The following is a 19549-nucleotide window of genomic DNA, read 5'->3' on the forward strand; positions in this document are numbered from 1 at the left end:
GGCGTGTAGATGGGTGTCAAGTTAAAAGGGTGGAAATGTAAACTGTTGCGATAGGTTGTGTGCGTGTTTTATGCTGGTGTGTGATCTGATGTGATGGTCTTGTGTTTGAGGTAGATAATGTTCATTGTTTAATTAACACCCCTCTACAGGCCAGCCAACAGAGCTACCATCTCCTAAGCCACATTTATAGCAAAACTAATCGATGTCTGCACACAGAATACAATACTTTCACCTGTAGAGGGCCAAAAACAAGAGCCATGGCAGCAATTAATTACAATACTGGCAACATCAATATAGGCTGATGCTTAGAAATGCCAAGTGCTTTCACATTAAATATACTTTACCTTTAATGCAGTATACTAAAAATATGGGTAATTAGATACATTGCGAGACAACAGAATTAAGTGTTTGTGTAGCCATTTTGCATGTGTATTTATAGAGCAGGGTTTACAGTTTAAAAAAAAAAAGACTCAATAGTATTGTTGCTTTTTACTGAATTTATTAATGTTACAGGGTATTTTGCAATGTCAAAACAATGCCCGAGAATTCAGAGAAATAAAATAGATATAATGGATAGACATAGTCACCCATTATACAACATTCTTGATTCATGTGCAGTTTGACATTTCCCAACCTTTCTAAAAAAACCTTTAAGAATGGGGATTTAAAATCTAATGCAAGGTCGTCCAAAGTATCATGTTATTAAAAAAAAATGAAACTTTTACAACCTACCACACATTTCACATAAATAACCTTATTTCAATCTATAATTTTTAATTACATCATACTGAAAGACCTTTCACGGTTGTTGGCAAACGATTCACACTCCTGGAAATAAACACCTGGCTCAAAGCCCAACAGTTTCAATGTAGGTCTTCATCAACAAGATTGCATACTTTACTTTCCCATATCTTTTTGTTTCAAACCCTCCCACTGTTCGTGCACGGTTTGAATACCCTCTGGTTAACTTTAATGACACCCACGTTGTGCTATATGATTTCAGGGCAAAGGGCAGTGCACTAGGGAACAGATGCATCCATTAAATACAAGGTGTATGACCTTAAAGATAACGGTTCAACATAAAGGTAGATAGTTCGGCCATATTTGGACTGCCTGGCTAGGTAGCACACAATGTTATTTATTAGCGATACAAGCATTGCACATAATTGCATTATACTGAACCAATATGAGCAGCTTGTGTAATCATTGAAGTTTCACAACAAAAATTCATCCCTTGTCTGTACAAACCTAGAGACGAAAAATAACGAGGAGCTGTTAAAGCAAAGTGGAAGCAATGTTTATTCATCATATATAAATAACCTGCCTGCATACAACAGGTATCATCTATAGGATAAAAGTTAAGTGCTCAATGGGTTTTCTGTGGCCAATATTGATAATCAATGAAGATCACGTAATAAATTAACATTGATCTGCTTGTAGAAGGCACCACTGCTGCTTTTCAGACAATTATTTTTGGGGATCCACAATTACAATTTACTTTTTGGTTAGAACATTATCAAAATAAGTGACATTAAATATTGCCACAGTTACTGTAATACAAGTTCACAAACACTTAAAACAACCACCGAAGAAAAGCCAGAGCTCTTCTCAGTCTTCAAATACATATCACATTTTTAGTATTGAGGTTAGGTCTGCAAAGATGGTTCAGTACAGTGTCATGAAATAAGATCAGTGCTGGAAAATAGCAAACAAAAGAGCTGTTTGGTATGTCATCACAATTTGCAAGCCAAAGATTTAACTGTTCTCTCCCCCCCCCCCTACCAAAAACAGTTCACAGATTCCAATATAGGAGCAAATCTATACATTTAAAAAATGTAACAAAACGGATAAATACCATTAAACAACACTGAAATTATTAGAAGTGAAGTATTTGAAAGCAATATCAAAAAAGAGGAGATGGAGTTCCAAATAGACTGTGGCAGTTTAAGTTCTCAATTTGAGACGGGAGGGTACACGTTAAGTAAAGGGAGCAAAACACAATGACAAAATGGTTGAGCAATCACTGACCATTATTAAATCACAGTCCCACTTTACTCCCACCCTCTATCCCTGCCATTTTATTTTAAAAATCCCAATCTCGATTTTTTTTCCAAACTCAAGAGCAATTTTAAGTACTACATTTGAAAGGTAAACAAACTACAGCTCTGCAACATTTGCTTTAACAGATACAAAGCCTTCTAAAAGCGACATTTTAGACAATGATATGTTGTCAAGTTTTAGTTTAAAAAAAGAAAGAGCAAGGCATGGTGGACTCGGGGGCGCGTGAAGAGACTTTTTGTATTAAGGTCACTTAAATCTTTGTCATTTAATCTGAAATGGCTGACAGCACGATCTCTTTTCACAAACCCAGCAGAGCTGGTGGAGCCTGGTTTCTTTTCAAATCAACGTTTGCCACAAAAAAGCAGTTGAACCTTCGGCTTCTAGAGAAGATGTAATCCACGAGGAATCCGCCACAAGTGCAGCACATCAGAGGTAGTCAACCCACATGACATTTAGTATCTGAACGTAAAGAGATTTTCAAATGACCACTGGATGGAGATATTTTTACAGTGTATTTATCAAAGAACCAGTGAATCTAGTTCAAACATTTCAGGTACATTTGACACCTTTTTGCCATTGTTGCAAGTTAAAAGCAGTTGGGAAGATTTGCCTTCAGTAATGCAGGTCACCCACACACTGGCTCACGTAGGCCGCACTTGCTGCAGTAGATCCAGCAGTTCTCAAGATGGGTATGTCCGTAGTCGTCAGCTGTAGTTTAGTTACCTTAGTAGAGGGGTTATCAAAAAAGCATTCCTTAATTGTTATATGTATGTATGCGGCTTACTGGTCATCTAGCACAGCATACTGGTTGCCTAGCTGAAGTTGCACCGCTTGGTTTTTCGAGCCCTCTTCCCTACCTCTACTTTTGTGTTTTACTACTTCAAAGGTCTTCTCCATTTCTCTGTCTCTAAGGGAAAACAGATACAATAAGTTCATACTTTTTTTCCTTTTCATTATTCAAATTTGTGGTTTTTTGCACCTTAAGAATTTAAAACAGCAGCCAATTAAAAATCAAACTACACCTTTAAACAATTTACTTTTGAATGGGTATACCAGACGCCAAAGCACCAGTTTTAGAATGCTGAACTAGAGGTGACCAACATGTTTGCAACAGGATACAATGCATGATATAAACATGGCAAACAGAATTCTTTAACATTACAAGAATAAAATAGCTGTCCCAGCTTGTATGCATACAACAGAAAATGAGCACAAATGCAGAAATCTTATCAATAAGAGGTAAAAAGGAGAGTATTTTTTACTAGAAGTGGTGTCCGCTATTAAGAGGGTAACTGGTGTCGGGCACAAAAATACTATGCATTGGCATTTTTTCCCCAGAATTAGTGTAGCATTTTTGCACCTTCCACCCTTTGCCGATTATGCTCTACTTCAAATTTGCCAACAAGAAGTATCCCAAATATATTTATGGCACAGCTTTACAACATGGGATGCTTAAAAAAAAAAAATCTAAAATATACTAATAAAATCGGCTTAACTGCTGATATAAAGGTTCGTAGCTGCCTGTATAAGTCTCAAACTCTTCTTCCTAGTGTATGTGGGTCTGAAACAATCGAAGCAGTTAGTGAGGTGGCCTCAGACAATTCACGTGTAGGCAAGTTAGGAATGAGATCAAACAATCAGAACCCTTCACATAAAACTATGGGAACTGAGAATTCTTAAGGTTGGAGAATAAGGCACTGAACTGAATAATATTTTAGAGTAAGTCGGGCCTGTAGAATGCGAAAGTGAATGATAACTTGGAAAAAGTGGCTAGGGATCTTCAATTGATGGAGGGTGTTGCAGGAGATCATTTAAAAACAGCACGGAGAAGGGTTTTACTATGGAATGTGAATACTGTCCTGATATTGAGTGGCATGATAGCCGATAACATTTAGAGTTGAGGATATGAAGTGGATTCCTCAGCTGCGGACAGAGAAAAGAACTGCACTGGGTGGATTAATGGTTGAACAACGGGATAGAGACAGCTGAAAAAGAAGCTAGAGGACTGCAGTTTTAGAAGGGTTACTAGGTCATCATGAGCATTGAACGATGCTTGTGCATGGTGGCTAAGGTCGCTACTCGAATCAGTCTTCCTACTGATAAAGGGTAATAAACTCCGTCAAGTATCAGTACAAGGACTGGTTATTTTAGAACAGCAACCAAGGATATCTAACATGGCACTGGGTTGTGAAATAGCTGATATAACCTGGTGTTTAATAAAATGCTGGAACAGAATTTGCAAAAATATAAACAAGGACATGACGGAATGTCTTCACAGCTCTACTAAAGCAGTGGTTGCCCATCATGGTTAATGAACCAGAAAAAAGTTCATTCACAAAACACTAATCCCTAAAAAAAAAATAGTAAAGCTCTTCTCAAGTACAGGTATCTAGTCCACATTACTACATAGGACTTCTGTAAAGCACTTAATGAAATTTTGGAGCTCTGCAACATTTTGCCTCTATGCTCCCCTCTTCCATCTAAAAAGAATGGAAAGTTATGCCTCAAGACAGAACATACAACACAAGTGGAACTATTCTGAGATGGCACAACCCACTATGAGGTGAAGGGCAGAATGAAATATGAATTGCACCCCAGCCTCCCCTCGAAAAACCAAGACAGAACTCAAATAGTTTCTGTACCAATGTTCCATAATGTATTATTTACATGCAGGAACAATTCAAATGAAGGTGTACATAAGGGAGCTTGTGCGTATGAACTGAGAACCTCATGACAGTGTGAATTAGGGGGGTATAAATGCAGCAAATATGCCAACATGACATAAATCAGTATGGTAATAAACAGAGATCCATATTAAAAAAAAAAGTAAACTAATCTGCTTCAAATTGTGGTTTGCTCAGCCCCATCCTTCAAATACTCTGAGATACGATAAACTGGAGAGCACCAGACCAACAATGGACCTACAAAATGCCCTTGTTAGGGGTGGAGAAGTGCTCAGACGAAAAGGTCTTAGTGCCAGAGGTTCTTAAAATCCATACCCAAGAGTTGTCCTGTAGAAGATCAACAGGTTGTTGCGATTACGGAAACTATGGAAGAGTGGGGAGCGTCTGGTTATAGGCATGTGTCACCTAAGGTGTCTGCCTTAAGGTAAGCTATAGGTCACTATAAAGTGTTGACGTCAGTCTTTAGTACCCATGCTATTTTGAGAAAAGGCATGCATAAAATATAGGTGTCTTCATTCAGCAGGCAGACCTTTTGAAAAAGTTCGAAGCCCAGCTACTATTACATTGCCTCATGAACACATTTTTAACTGCTTAGAATGAAAAACTATACATTGCATCATAAAGGGTATACTTTTATACCCTTTTTATTGTCTTACTTCATGCCTTAGACACCTTATAGATTTCGAAATGGAAAAGATTTGTGTTCCCTCAAATAGCAGTGTATGAATACACAGTATTTTAGCCCAAGAGAAGACAACTCCTGATTGGATATTCCATCGGTTTAGAGAAGTGTAGAAAGGATAGTCTTGGACTGCATCCTGCCAAGAGGATATAATACCGCCAGTCAAGATAACCAAGATGAGCGTTATCTTATACTGGGTTAGAATATGTTTCAGTAATGGCAGATAGTATGGCAAAAGCTCTCAGACCAATGCAACATGTTTAGCATTGTGTTTGCTTTAATTGTAATAGCGAACTACACTAAATATGTAATAATTGCTATAATTATTTGCAATTCTTTATGCTCGAGTTTATTATTAAAGCCTTCTAAATAGGTTGTGGTCATATTCATCTACTATAATTTGAGTACACGAGGAAGGTGTTCAACTGTGGAAATGCCTTGCTTTTAAGTATCTAAGCAGCGTAATCCAGAAGTAAAACAACCCTGCAACAGCAGTGACAGGTCTCGAAGGGATATCTATACTCACTCTAGTCTGAAATCCACCGCCAATCGAGCAGGTGGGGGAAAATAGTTTGGAGACAGGGTCCAGAGAAGAATAGGAGGAAGGGGTATAGGGAGGACATTCCTTAATGGAGAAAAAGCCATTCAACTGCCTGCTACAAGATCTTGTTAGCACCTTGAATCTCTCTCAAGGAAAGCAGTAGAATGGTAAGTCCTGTGTTTCGCACCTCATTTGAACAGCTAGGCACCCAAGAGACTAGTAGTGGTCCACGTAGCCTCTTGGGCAACTTTAACATCCTGATGTTTGTCTCCAATGGAGCAAAATACAAAAACAGGTAGCCCAGATTCCACTATTGGGCCTAAACAAAGAGAATGCAATTGCTTGGTGGAGTCATGTTCTTCTTTAGGTAGCTTGCTAAATTGGGTGTGCAGAAGGACGCCTGCAAGAAATGAACAGCGGCCATGGACTCCTTCAGGTACAGGCCAAGGAGATAACCCAAGATAGTCAAATGCTATCCAAAATTGCTCACGCTCCAGTTTCCTTATATAAAGTGTACCCTGGTTAAATGGGAACTAAATCTGGTCCTTTGCATCCCATGGAAAAACTCCTCTTGAAATACTTATTTACTCACTGCAGTGCCATATAAAGTTCTGGTCCTACGTCTTCAAATGTACACACATTGAGGACTCATTCCAAGGGGTTGACCGATTTACACCTGGATGACATTTACCTCTCCATGCCAGCACAGTTCGGATATGCGAACAGTGCATGGCACGTGAACATCCCCATTTATGTTTCTATCTTAAGAGAATCCAACATCTGCACCCTTTGATGAACTGCAGGGGTACTGGGGAAAGTGGGGAGGTATTTTAATAGGTGCTCATAGAACACAAACCCTTGTGTGACGCTATGTGCGCAAAGGTCTACAGAACCGGTATTGAAGCAGTTCACCATGCCTATACTACCAAGTACTATGGAAACCACAAGTGGATCATAAGCATGTGGTAACCATAAATAACTCACAATAAAACCAACTTTAAAGACAGCCCTCTATCTGGTACTGTCACAAGAACACACATCCTCACTATCTAATAATGCACGTCTAGAGAGATCCTACTTAAAAAAAAAAAAAAAAAAAAAAAAAAAAAAAAAAAGAACTTACGTCAGTTCTAATCTCAATGGCACAAAACATTGACAGATGTGTGGTACACAACATATTTAAAGAGTGTGCGCCATAGAAATGGATACAATGGCACCTCTGTCAGGCCACTCATATTACAGAGACTATGATTTGCACGAGCCAGTTCTTTACAGCAAAGTTACTTAACTCACTAATAGAGGCCAGAGTGACTGGTCCAAAGCTCCAACCCCACTGCATCCATTTCTCTTGTTTAAATGGCACTGCATCAGTCTCTCTCCAATACTGCAAAAACGTTTGGAACTAGCCATCATGTAGACAGGCTGATTTAAGCCACAAGTATCTGCCTCATGTTTCTGGCAGGCAGCTTCCAAGAAAAGTAATAGAAGTTAACACTTGTTTTCCAGTGTTGGCATTGTTCATCAATTAACATACTTTCTTTTATAGGATGCCCTACTAAATGTTGGTGGAGGGTACAAACTAGGACTTTTAAAGATCAAATGCTTGGGAGCAGACAGATGAGCCTATATCTTTACATAGAACTTCCACTTGGAAGATTAGACTTTGACCAAGTTTCCCAGTCTATTTATACCAGCAAGAACACTTAAAAGTGTAACTTTTTGACAAGCTAGCCCATGGAACAAAGTACCAATAAATTTCATTTAGAAGCGCAATACTATAGACAACACAACATGGCGGATGTTAATAAAATAGACACAGACAAACAGTCAAGCTCCAAGACACCCAATATTCTTCCAGTATATGCTCATGCTTACTTTCGAGATTCTACATGTTTGGCAGTAGACTGAAGCGATGGAAATTGCGAATCATTGTAGATCTCTGGAGGGCCTTGTGGTTTCTTCGTTGCAGCACCAGATCTAGCTCCTGGAGGCCGATATACACCAGACTGCACAGGTTCTGGAGTTTCAACTGAAGCAGAGAACCAAATTTTAATGCAAAGGCTTTGGCATTTTTTTTACTTGAAAGTCAGTCAGTCAAAGTTCTTTATTTCAATTAATTAAAATCATAAAAGACTATACAAAATCCAAAAGAATCTTCTACACATTAAAATATATAGATAGTTAACGCATTTGAATCTAACATTTCATACATGCACAATTTAAAAACGCTTTAAAATAGTAGGCAGTATAAAATAAGAAAAATCCCATCTCCACCGGTAATTTAGATCCAGGATAAAAAGCATCTTTTGGTATCATTTAATGTATCGATTAAAGGCCATGACCCCATTTGACCCTACACAAAGATTCCAGTTAAAGAAGTCTCCTTTTGTTTAGCTGGGCCGCTGCCACCAAAAAAACTGGCTACACTATAGGTAACCTGGACAGAACTAAGCATTTGTAAATATAGGAGGGCATGCCTTACTTGAACAAAACAAGATTCCCGCAAAATTGGATTTAAAATTTTTTACGCGCTTCCAAGTAGTGCTCAATGTAAATGTAAATGTAAATGTATTGGCATTTATATAGCGCACTACTTACCCGTAGGGTCCCAAGGCGCTTCGACCGCTGCGAAACCCTTCCTGGCTTCCCTGAGAGATGGTCCCTTAATGGGTATCTCCAGGGTGAGACCAGGCATCCCCGGTGGTCTGGTGGGGCCGTTAGTGAAGATGAGGCAAGCTAATGCCCAGAGTTGCCGAGTGTGATCGCTGATCAGAGTGGGCACCGAGGCGAGAGAATTATCGAGTCCGCTGACCCTGGTCCAGAAACCTGCCGCGCCGGGAATCGAACCCTGGTCCCGGGCCGTCCTCTGCTCTCGGGTCTGCCGCCTCTAACCAGTGAGCCACACTACTTCACTAGTTGCTCACAGAACATTACCAAGTGGAGCGTATCCTGTAAGGAGAAGCAGTCACAGGTACATGGTGCAGTGTCTTCTGGTTTCCCCCATTTAGGATATATACCCAACGTAAGATGAATAAGGTTGAACCGGAATCTAACCAGAAGAAAGCGGTGGAAAGGCTTCGTAACATACGTTAGATACGGTTCAATCTCTGGGGAGGTTAATAAGCCAGAAGTCAATCTCACCATTGGTTTTCTAAGTTCTTCCTCCTCCCTTTCCGCCTCCAACAAATTGCAAAAGTGTGCTTGATCCACCCTATATCCTCCTTCTTAATGCCCTGTGGCGAGGAGTACAATTCTGGTGGGCCCCCTCTGTCCGCCTTCTCAAGGGCAACACAATCTTTCAATATCAGGTGGTTAAGGGAGATCTCCTCGTTCAGCCAGGTTTTAACCCAGCGAATCAACGGAGCCATTTGTAAATACTCTGATACATAACCCAGTCCCACTTCGCAATGTATAGAAAATGTGGGGGATGATTACGGGAGGGACAGAAGGGATCTGAGGAACCTATTTTCTACAGTTTGTATCTTAGAAGTTGCTTCATAACCCCAGATATCCGCACCATAGGAGGCAATTTCCAAACACTTGGTTTTTAAATGTTTAGCATTGCTTCCATGGGTCTTGCTCCCAATCTCTTGGAAAAGTTCAAAAGAGCTGTAGTAGATCTTGTTAAAACATTGCTCTTTTGCTTCATCTGGGGGCCCCAGTTCCCCTTCTCATCAAATAGAACTCCCAAGTAGGGGAAAAACGGCACCCTCGACATTTCTATACCGTTGCACGTGAAGGTTTTAACCTTCAGATTTTTATTCCGAGCTCGGGTGACCATTACATGGGATTTTGAAGTGTTAACCTTTAAATCCAGGGCTTTCATAAAACTGCCGAAATGGTCCGACAGCCTCTGTAGGCCCATGCCCGTGCGTGCAAGTAGGACGGCATCGTCCGCGTACAGGAGGACCGGGATACCCGTCTCACCTATACGCAGAATGTCTAGTGTAGCCAAGTCCAATGATTTTTCAAGGGCATTGATGTAAATTGTAAAAAGAAGAGGGTCCAGAATACAGCCTCGTCTGACCCCCCTTCTAGAACTAAATTGTCCAATACAACGCCCTTCCCTTGTAACCCTAACAGAGGCAGACGGGTCCTGATGGAGAACATCTAAAAAATTAACCAAAGACTCATCCTTACCCATCTCATGCAAAATAAACCACAGTTTTGAACGGTTAACTAAATCAAAAGCCAACAATAAGTCCATGAAACCCAAATATAAAAGTCCCTCCTTCACGACTGTATATTTACTTATAAGGAGGTATAAGTTTAGACATTGGTCCACGGTACCCCTATGCGCTCTAAAACCATACTGGAGGGGGCGTGGCCAAGATGGCGGGCTGAGAGGTCGCACTTGCCGAGAGCTCCCGGACCCCTGAATCCCTGCACCGCTTGTAACCGCTGATTCCCCCCCGGATCACGCGGCAACTGAGCCTGGTGCCCGCAGTGGAGGTGTGGAGCGACTGCTGAGCCCGGTTTGCGCCGTCGGGGGTGAGATCCTGGCCGGTGAAGCCCGGGTCGGGGCCCGCTGCATGGCCCGTGTGCGAGCCGGAAGCCGCGAGACTCCCGGCCCTTGGAGCGTGACGGAGCGCCCAGCCGCCAGTGTGTGAAGCCCGCAGCGGTGCATGAACTGTCGGAGTGGGAGTCAGCAGCGGCTTCGCGAATGGCTCAGAGTGGTCTGACGGCGGTTGTACGGAGCGGAGCAGAGCGGAGGTGAAGAGCGGAGGCGGAGTCGACATCGCCTCACTACGCCAGCCCGTGGATTGGAGAGGCCGCTCCGGCCGGTTGTCGGAGCGGAGGAACGGGGCTCCCGGGGCAGATCTCCCCCTGAGGCTACGGGCCCCGGCGACCTTCGCACCGTGACTTTGCCCACTGGCCGGATTTTTGGGTCCCGGATCAGAGACGGAGAGGGGTTCTCCATCTTGGGCGTTGGCCCCTCGACATCACAGAGCGGCCATTTTGTGGTCTCCGGCCGGGCAGCTCGGCCTTCCTGGTGCTCTTTGTGTGGCGCTGCCCCCGGCTGGCATATAGCTGCTTTCTTTGCCCTCAACGTCCTCTACTCGGCTGCGATGTCGAACGCTAGAGGACAGCGACGGGGCGACCGAACCTTGCCGGACATGCTGGGTCGCGGCGCCCTACACAGCGGTGGATCCCAACCCGCCACGACCTCCCCGGCCAGGGGAGCAGATGGCGGAGAACCCCCGGTGACGAGATCATTTCTCGAATCGCTCTTTAGCTCCCTTCGGGAGGACTTTCAAACGCTCAAGCGTGAGGTGGCCGGGGAGGTCCGCGAAGTAAGGAGAGAGATGGACTCCCTGGGGGAACGTGTGAACACAGTGGAGGAAGCGGGTCACTCCAGGGATGAAGAGATCACCCATCTGCAGCAGGAGGTCCTGCGGCTGCGGGAGCAGCAGATTGAGCTACAGGCCCACGCCGAGGACCTTGAAAATCGGTCCAGGCGGAACATACGGGTCCGCGGTGTGCCGTCCGGTGAGGAGGGTGAAGACGTGACTGCATATCTGGTGGCCCTCTTTCGTGCGATCCTGGGAGAGTCGGAGGACTTTCGGATCCGCATAGACCGAGCACATCGGGTGGGCCGCCCCCGCAGAGCTACGGCGCCCGCCCCGGACATTCTGGCCTTCCTCCCGGACTTTCCCTTGAAGGAGCAGATCCTCCGAGAAGCACGAGGGCAGCAATCTTTCCGATTCCGGGACCACCCTGTGACCCTGTTTCAGGACTTATCTACAGTCACGCTGCAGAAGAGGAAATCATTCAAGATCGCCACTGACTTCCTCCGTGAGCAAGGGACACAGTACTCTTGGGGGCACCCCTTCCGTCTGATATTTCGATGGAACGGTGTTTTGCATCAGCTTCGGTCCCTCCAGGATGTCTGCGCAGTGTTGGGCCTCACAGCATCGGATACAGATACCCCGGCTCCGCGGTGGAGGCGAAGCACTCGTGACGGATGGCAGCAAGCTGGAGGGGGGACCTCTCCTCCGTCGGAGCGTCCGGGCTCGCCCGTGATCAGGGCGGACATGGCGGCCGCCATCCAGGAGGCCTCCAGAGTGGCGGCGAACAGCGAAGTGGCCCTGACGGCCTGAACTCACTCCGGGGGGAGTCTACTCTAGCTTATTCCTCTTGCAGGTGCGGGGATCCGGGGGGTGGGCTGGGAGGAATGGCGAGTGCTGGAGGAGGTGGCTGGACGTCCACTAGACTGATTTACCACGGCCCTGCCCGTTACGGGCCGGACTGGGACAATGTCTTTTTTGAAAAGTTTGAGTAGCGGGGAATGGGGTTGGGACTGGCGGGCAGATGTTTTGATTCTGGGGCCTAGAGGGGGGGCCAGCTGCGGGGGATGGTGTAGATTTGGTTGTGTGGGGACAAGGGGGGGTTTTCTAGTTGTGGGGTGTTGGGGTTCGGGGACTGTACTGTGCCAGTGGTCGGTTCAAAGTTGCTCTGTTTTGAGGCCTCGAGTGGTGCCTTCTGTGTTTGCCTGCGGGGCTTTGCCTCTTGACATGTGCTCCATTGATCCCCCTCCTTGATGGCTCTTAAGGTGCTTACTCTCAATGTGAAAGGGCTGAATAATCCGGTTAAAAGGCGGGCAGTGTTATCCTTGTTAGAAAACTCACAAGCGGATATCTGTCTGTTGCAGGAGACCCATTTGCTGGCTAAGGACTGCTCGAGGATGCGTACCCCTAAGTTCCCCACGCAGCTGTTCTCCTCTAGCGCCTCCAAGACGGCAGGGGTGGCGATCTAGTTTTCTAGGGGGTTCAGGGGAGAGGTCGTGTTCAAGGTAGCAGAACAGAAAGGGAGACTTCTAGTGTACAGGATCAGGATAGGGGGTTTAGCACTGACTGTTGGCACCGTCTACTGCCCCAATGATCATCAGGACCAATTCTTACACAGGGCTTTGGAGGACGTTGCATCCACCTCTGATAGGCACATAGTGTTGGGGGGTGATTTGAACCTGGTTTTCGACGCGGCGATGGACAGGTCTGTGCAGCGGCGCCACCAGTTGGGTGAGCTTTCGGGCTCGATTCGAACTCGACTTGAGGAGCTGGATCTGCATGACATGTGGCGCCACCTCCACCCCACCATCCGCGCATACTCTTACTTCTCACATGCCCATAGATCTTATGCGCGATTAGATCATCTCCTTGTGTCGGGCCCAATGCTCCCTTTGGCTTAGAGTGTAGACATGGGGGTCCTCTCTTTCTGACCACGCCCCGGTGGAGGGCGCTTTCACTCTGCCCCCGGTGGTTCGGCCGAGAGGGGTCTGGCGGCTCCGGGACACGCTTTTGCACAGGCGGTCGGTGGTGGATCAGATCCGGGCGGCCATTTTGGATTTTCAGACCATAAATGATACTGGGGATACTTCTCGTGCGACACAGTGGGCAGCCCTGTAGGCGGTGCTCCGAGGCGAATTTATAGCGATTTCCTCGGCCGAGAACAGGGACCGACAGCTCAAGAGAGATGAGCTCACCCAGCAGGTGAGGGAGCTGGAGCAGGTTCATCACAGGACAGGGGCCCCCAGGGTGTGGAGGCAGCTGAAGGCGGCACGGAAACTCCTGGCGGCCCTTGACACGGACCGGGTGGAGTATGCGATGCTTCGCCTGAGACACAAATATTATACAGGGGGCGATCGGTGTGGGCGGCTCCTGGCTAATAAACTTAGGGTGCAACACCAGCAGCACCGAGTGAAGGAACTGGTGGACCCGACCGGTGGTAGGGTCACGGCTGATGAGCAAATAGCAGACGTCTTTCGCAGCTTTTATGCTGACCTCTACACCGGGGAGGCCCCTTCGGCCCGGGCTGAGATGGCCTATCTGGACTCGGTCCCGCTCCCGTCGTTGTCTCAGGAGCAGGGTCTGTATATGGAGCGTGACATCCGTCTCGAGGAGGTGATCACGGCGATATCCCGGCTTAAATTGGGCAAGGCCCCGGGACCGGATGGCTTTATCCCGCTGTTCTATAAAACCTTCTGTCAGGAACTGGCGCCTCTACTGACCCGCCTTTTTAACTCCTTCGCAGAGCCGGGAGCCATCCCCTCCGAATTTCTCCAGGCCACGGTTTCCGTGATTCCGAAGCCGGGTAAGGACAGGACCGCCTGTGGGTCCTACCGTCCCATTTCGCTACTGAACACAGATTTGAAAGTGTTCACCAGTATATTAGCTGCACGCCTGGCGTTGCACCTCCCGGGCATGGTTGACTCGGACCAAGCGGGCTTCGTGCCCGGTAGGCAAACAGTAGATAACACGAAGAGGGTGACGCACATCCTCGAGAAGGCTTCCAGGATCCCTGGGGAGAGGATGCTCCTGTCCATAGACGCGGAGAAGGCTTGCGACAGGGTGCACTGGCCTTACCTAGAGAAGGTCCTGGGCAAATTCGGAATTGGGGAGAAGTTTCGTCATCTGATCTTTAATTGTTACCGGTTCCCCTCTGCGGTAGTCCGGGTGAACGGCGGCAGCTCTCGACCCTTCCCCATTGAGCGGGGTACGAGACAGGGGTGCCCTCTCTCCCCTCTGCTCTTTGCCCTGTACATGGAGCCTTTTGCTCAGAGGATTAGGCAGAACCCCGACATTGTCGGTGTCAAGATGGGTGAATTCCATCATGCGATCAGCCTGTACGCGGATGATGTCATTCTGACGCTGGATGACCCGCGGAGATCGCTGCCGGCCTGTGTAGAGGAACTGAACTTATTCGCCGACGTGGCGGGCTTCAAGGTGAACTTGGGGAAGTCGGCCGTCCTTGACATTTCGCTTACTAACGCCACTAGAGCGGAACTACAGAGGCTTTACCCTCTGAGCTGGTCCAGGGACCGGATCCCGTACTTGGGGATCCTATTGCGCCCTCCCTCCCGGAGATGGTCACGGCCAATTACGCGGCTCTGGGCGCGAAAATCAGGGAGGAACTGGGCCGGTGGGATAAGGGCACGCTGTCGTTACTGGGTAGGGTGGCCGCGGTGAAGATGACCCTCCTGCCTCAGGTGCTTTACCTCTTCAGAGCGTTGCCGCTCCAGCCCCCCGCGGGGTGGCTTGCGGAGACACAGACTGCCATCGCGCGGTTCGTGTGGCAGGGTCGCAGGCCGAGGATTAAGAGAAGCATCGCTATGCTGTCACCGGAATCCGGGGGGCTGGGGATACCGGACTTGCGGAAATATTTCCAGGCCGCTCAGCTCCGCTATCTAGTGGAATGGAGCCGGTGGGAGTCTGATAAGCACTGGCTGTTCCAGGACCAGGCGGTGGCGGGTAGGACGCTGCAGGAAGTACCATTCTTGAAGCGGGCCCATCGACCCCCCAATCTCTATGAGTCTCTGGTAACGCGGGTCCCGCTCCGGACGTGGGACTCGGTGGCTGCCAGGTGCGAGCTTACGACCTTCCCCTCTCCCTTTACGCCGCTCATTGGCAACCCGGACTTCGGCCCCGGGATGGAGCAGGGCGCTTACGAGCGCTGGCGGGTGGCCCGCTGCTGCACTCTGTATCACTTGTACTGCCCTGAGGGGGTTGTCCCCTTCCCGGACCTGAGGAGGGATTATGGCCTCCCGGAAAAGGAGCGCATGCGATACATGCAGGCGCGCCACTGGGCATTACAACCCCAAGTGCGCGACGCGGCACACCGGGAAATCACGGCGTATGAGCGTTGGTTAATTACTCGCACGTCGGACGCTAAACTGATCTCGGACCTGTATAAAATGCTGCAGCCCCCCTCCTTTCATATTCACAACCCCGGTCGGGAACGTTGGGAGCGTGAGCTCGGGCGCGTGTTGAGCCATAAAGAATGGGAACACATCTCCTTCCGCGCACGTCACTCGGCCTACCACACGGGTCTTACGGAGACCTTCACTAAAATCTCGACCTACTGGTACCGTACTCCGGAGAAACTGCACGAGATGGACAGGGCAATACCAGGGACGTGCTGGCGCAACTGTGGCGATACTGGTACTCTAACACACATACTATGGGACTGTCCCCTGCTGGCTCCTTACTGGGAAGAGGTTTTGGGCGAGGTAGACAAATGCTTTGGGATAGAACTGCCTAGATTCCCGGCCTATGTTCTGCTAGGGTTGCCGAATGGGCTGATGTACCCCCTTAGATCTAAGAGAGGTAGACAGATCGCAATTGCGCTGGGGTCAGCGGTGCAGAATATTCTCATACACTGGCGCACTACCACACTTCCCTCTGTTGTTGGTTGGCTGCACAGATTATGGCATGTCCTTGGAATGGAGAAGATGTCCTTAGTGGCCTTGGGGGATACTGATACCTTTGAGGAACTGTGGGAGCCCTTTCACAGCCTGTTATGTTCCGAGTTTCGGGAGATCACCTGCCCTAGATACCTTAGGTTGTTAAGGCTGACACCGCCACCGGACCCGCCTGCTTGACTGGGTGGGGTCGGTACTGTATAGCGGGGATTTTCGGAGAGTTGCATGTAGCGGAGACTGTAGATATTAGCACAGTACAGGGGGTGGGTTAGGTAGTTGGGGGTTCTGTTTGGTTAGGTAGGTTCTTTGAGCGGGGTTGCTTCCCCTCCCTTTTTTCCCTTCCCCTCTTCCCCCCCCCCCCTCCTTTTTTTTTCTTCTTCTTTTCCTTTTTTTTTTCTCTTCCGTTCTCTTGGTCCCCCCCCCCCTGATTTTCTTTCCTCCCCCCTCATCCCGTCCCTCCCTCCCTTTCTCTCCCCCCCCCCCCTCGTTGTTTGTATGTGACCACAGGTGCGAAAGCTATGCTCCCGAGTCGAATGGGGCCTCTTGCAAACTTGTAACTGCATTACTGTACTTGCTGTACAATGCGCATTGCTGTGCGGTTCCTGTGGTTTACTTGTTCCTTGCCCCCTTGTGTCCTACCCCACCCTGCTTCAATAAAATACTTTAAACATAAAACCATACTGGAGGTTAGAGAGGACCCCCTATCTGCAAGCCAGTCCCCCAATCTCTGTAGGATGACCCTGCCCAAGATTTTAAACATCAGAGTCCAACAATGAGATTGGCCTGTAGCAGGCGGGGTCCCCTTTATTTCCCTTTTTAAAAATAGGGACAATGACAGAAGAGGACCAAGAGGATGGGAAACCCGCAGTGGACACCGCATTGGTCAAGATTTTTGCCCAAAATTGTGGATACTGGATGTACAAGTCTGCAGGAACCCCATCCGGGCCTGGGGCCTTATTTCTGCTTGACTCTTTGATTGATTCTATTTGGCTGAGGTAGAAAGAGCTGACAGGCATAGCCTGCCGAACAAAATCAGCGTTGGCAAGAGCTGGCCCCCTCTGATCTATGTCATAAATGCTTTTAAAGTGTTCAAGCCAGCTCTCATCGGGGATTACACAGTCCGTGTCCAGATTCTCATGGTCCGAGAAGAACGGCTGATTAATAACAGCCCAGAATTTCCTGCTGTCCCTTCTCACATCTGTGGATAGCAGATTTTCCCAAGCCTCCTCCTTGATTTGACGCTTGCGTCTTGATTGAGATTTTATACTCCTTCCGGAGGTCTGCAACTAGGGTTCTATTCCTTGGTCTGACTTTGAGTTCCTTTAATAGGGCTCTATGAGCAATTGTGCAATTTTTATCGAACCATTTGTAGGCCTTCCTTGTGTGGGCGCTGTCACCGGCCTCAAGGTCTTTAGCGATCTGCTTACACACTGCTACATGGGCATCAACACCTGCAGCAGTGTCGTCCAAGCAGACAGCCAGGTTGGCCTCACTTTTGAGTGAGTTCCTCGAAAAAAACTTCTGGGACAACCCTATTCCATTTAATCCGCCCCCCCTGGTCTGAGGTCGACAGATACCTAGGCGCCCCCTCTTAAGTCAATCTGGTTCCTAAAAATGACAAGGTCAACTTCCAGCAGAACCGGGTTATGGTCGCTGAAAGTTGATGTCACTACGCTATAGATCATGGTTTTAGCCAGAACACCAGGGGATAAAAAAAATATATAAATCAATGATGGTATTTGCCCCTCTCCCTATGAAGGTTGGGGCTCTCGCCTCATCGTTACTAATGCCTGGTTCAAATAAGTTCATGTTTGAGAGGAGACCCTCTAGGGCCTCTCCCTCCTTACTATGCTCAAAATGGGAGACCCCCTCACACGGAGACCCTCCATGAACGTCGTTATAGCAGTCCCACAAGCTGGGAGATTTTAATATACATCCTTGTATGGGATACAGAAGAACCACCTCTGGGGCAGAAGAGTGATCGTCTTTATAGACTGACATAAAATGCTCCAGGGCACTCAGATGCTCATTAATAGGTGAGCCCTCCCTCGAGTTATAAAAATTAATAGGTAAAAATTTCTGCTGCTCAGAAATAGTCCATTCAATTATGAGGAAATTCAGAGAGGCATTTTCCAATTTCTTAAAAACCCCTACCAGATTCAGCGAAAGAAGGATAAGCAGTCCCCCTTTAGGTCTTCCTACTAATCCAGGAACTGCAGGGACGGAGAAACTAAGATACCCATCCAGTGAGAAGCTGGAAGAGGTGTCCCAGGTCTTCTGGAGGGCTAGAATATCATGCCGCTTGATAAACTCCAACCAAATAGAATCCGTGGCTTTAGATCCGATGCCTTCCAGGTCAAAATTTTACATATCGGCCTCTGGGGTCCTACCTCAACCCTCTCCTCCATCGAGCTGCGAGGTAGTCAATAGTTCATGTCCATTGAGGCCAAAGGGGAGAAACAATTGGTAATACCTATCTCTACTGAGGGTAGATCTCCCTGCTGAACAACCACCAAATCACTGGCGGATCCCCTTTCTGCCCTCCCTATCAACTGTTGTGTAGACCTTTGTTGAGCAATAATGTTGGCCTGATAGTGTGATGAGCACGAATTGATGCGAGGGGGCCCTTCCTGATGCATCAAAGTAGTTTTTCTAAACGGCCTTATAGGCCTGTCCGGGGGTAAAAAAAGCCAAGAAGGAGAGGTGTAATACCATCATTTGTCAGGTCTGAGGCGTCCCAGAACAGTCTGAGCGCTGTCCCGATTGTTAAAAATGTACCACTAGGCAGTCCCCTGGGATACATTTAGGGTGACGCCCTACCCAACTAACCCTCCTTGCCATGATGCAGTGCTTGTGATATCTGTGCGTCCACTACTAAACTGGGAACATTCCCTGGCCAATACCATAAGGTCGTGGGTTGTCTCACCTGTACCTGCCCTTGCTGGTGGAACCCCAGTAAAGAGGGCAACTAGAGGGGCCGCCTCCGGAAGCAACTCCAGGCAGCTATGCCTATGGAGAGCAGGCTTAACTCTGTGGTTAGTACTAGATATCCCAGCCCTCATGGGCCTCAGCCCCTCCAGAACATCCCTGTTAACAGAGCTTATTTCATTAGAAGCTGCTGGGGCCTTAATTATAGTGTTAACCCTAGAGTGGGTAACATTTAGATTGTGAGAGTTAACCAAGTTCCCCATTTGGCTAGATTGCTGTTTAAGGAAGGCATCAATTTTTTCACATTTGCTCAGAAGTCCCGCTACACATACATTCAAAGTGTCCACAATGTCTTTTGCAATGGCCACCAATGCGGGTTCAAGTCTTGAACAGGTCTTCTAGAATGTTACAAACATGATCCTTTATACTGGCATTCTGATGTGTAGCCTTACCCA

At 47.4% G+C, this 19549-nt stretch overlaps 1 protein-coding gene across 2 annotated transcripts in view; it reads right to left on the reverse strand.

Moving 5' to 3' along the window:
• Nucleotides 1-482: 482 nt before the first annotated feature.
• The window catches only part of CDV3 (CDV3 homolog), a 55738-nt gene continuing 36671 nt past the window's right edge, over nt 483-19549 (reverse strand). The window contains exons 4-5 of one of the 2 annotated variants that reach the window (XM_086942063.1): nt 7844-7997; nt 483-2784 (exon numbers count right to left, since the gene is read on the reverse strand). In XM_086942063.1, coding sequence (XP_086798189.1) covers nt 2781-2784; nt 7844-7997 — 158 coding nt within the window. In that variant the 3' untranslated portion in view covers nt 483-2780. Of the gene's footprint in view, nt 2969-7843; nt 7998-19549 lie in introns of both variants that reach the window. The other variant, XM_086942062.1, reaches the window with a different exon arrangement.

This window comes from Lissotriton vulgaris, chromosome 10, assembly GCF_964263255.1.
Source record: "Lissotriton vulgaris chromosome 10, aLisVul1.2, whole genome shotgun sequence".
NCBI lineage: Eukaryota > Metazoa > Chordata > Amphibia > Caudata > Salamandridae > Lissotriton > Lissotriton vulgaris.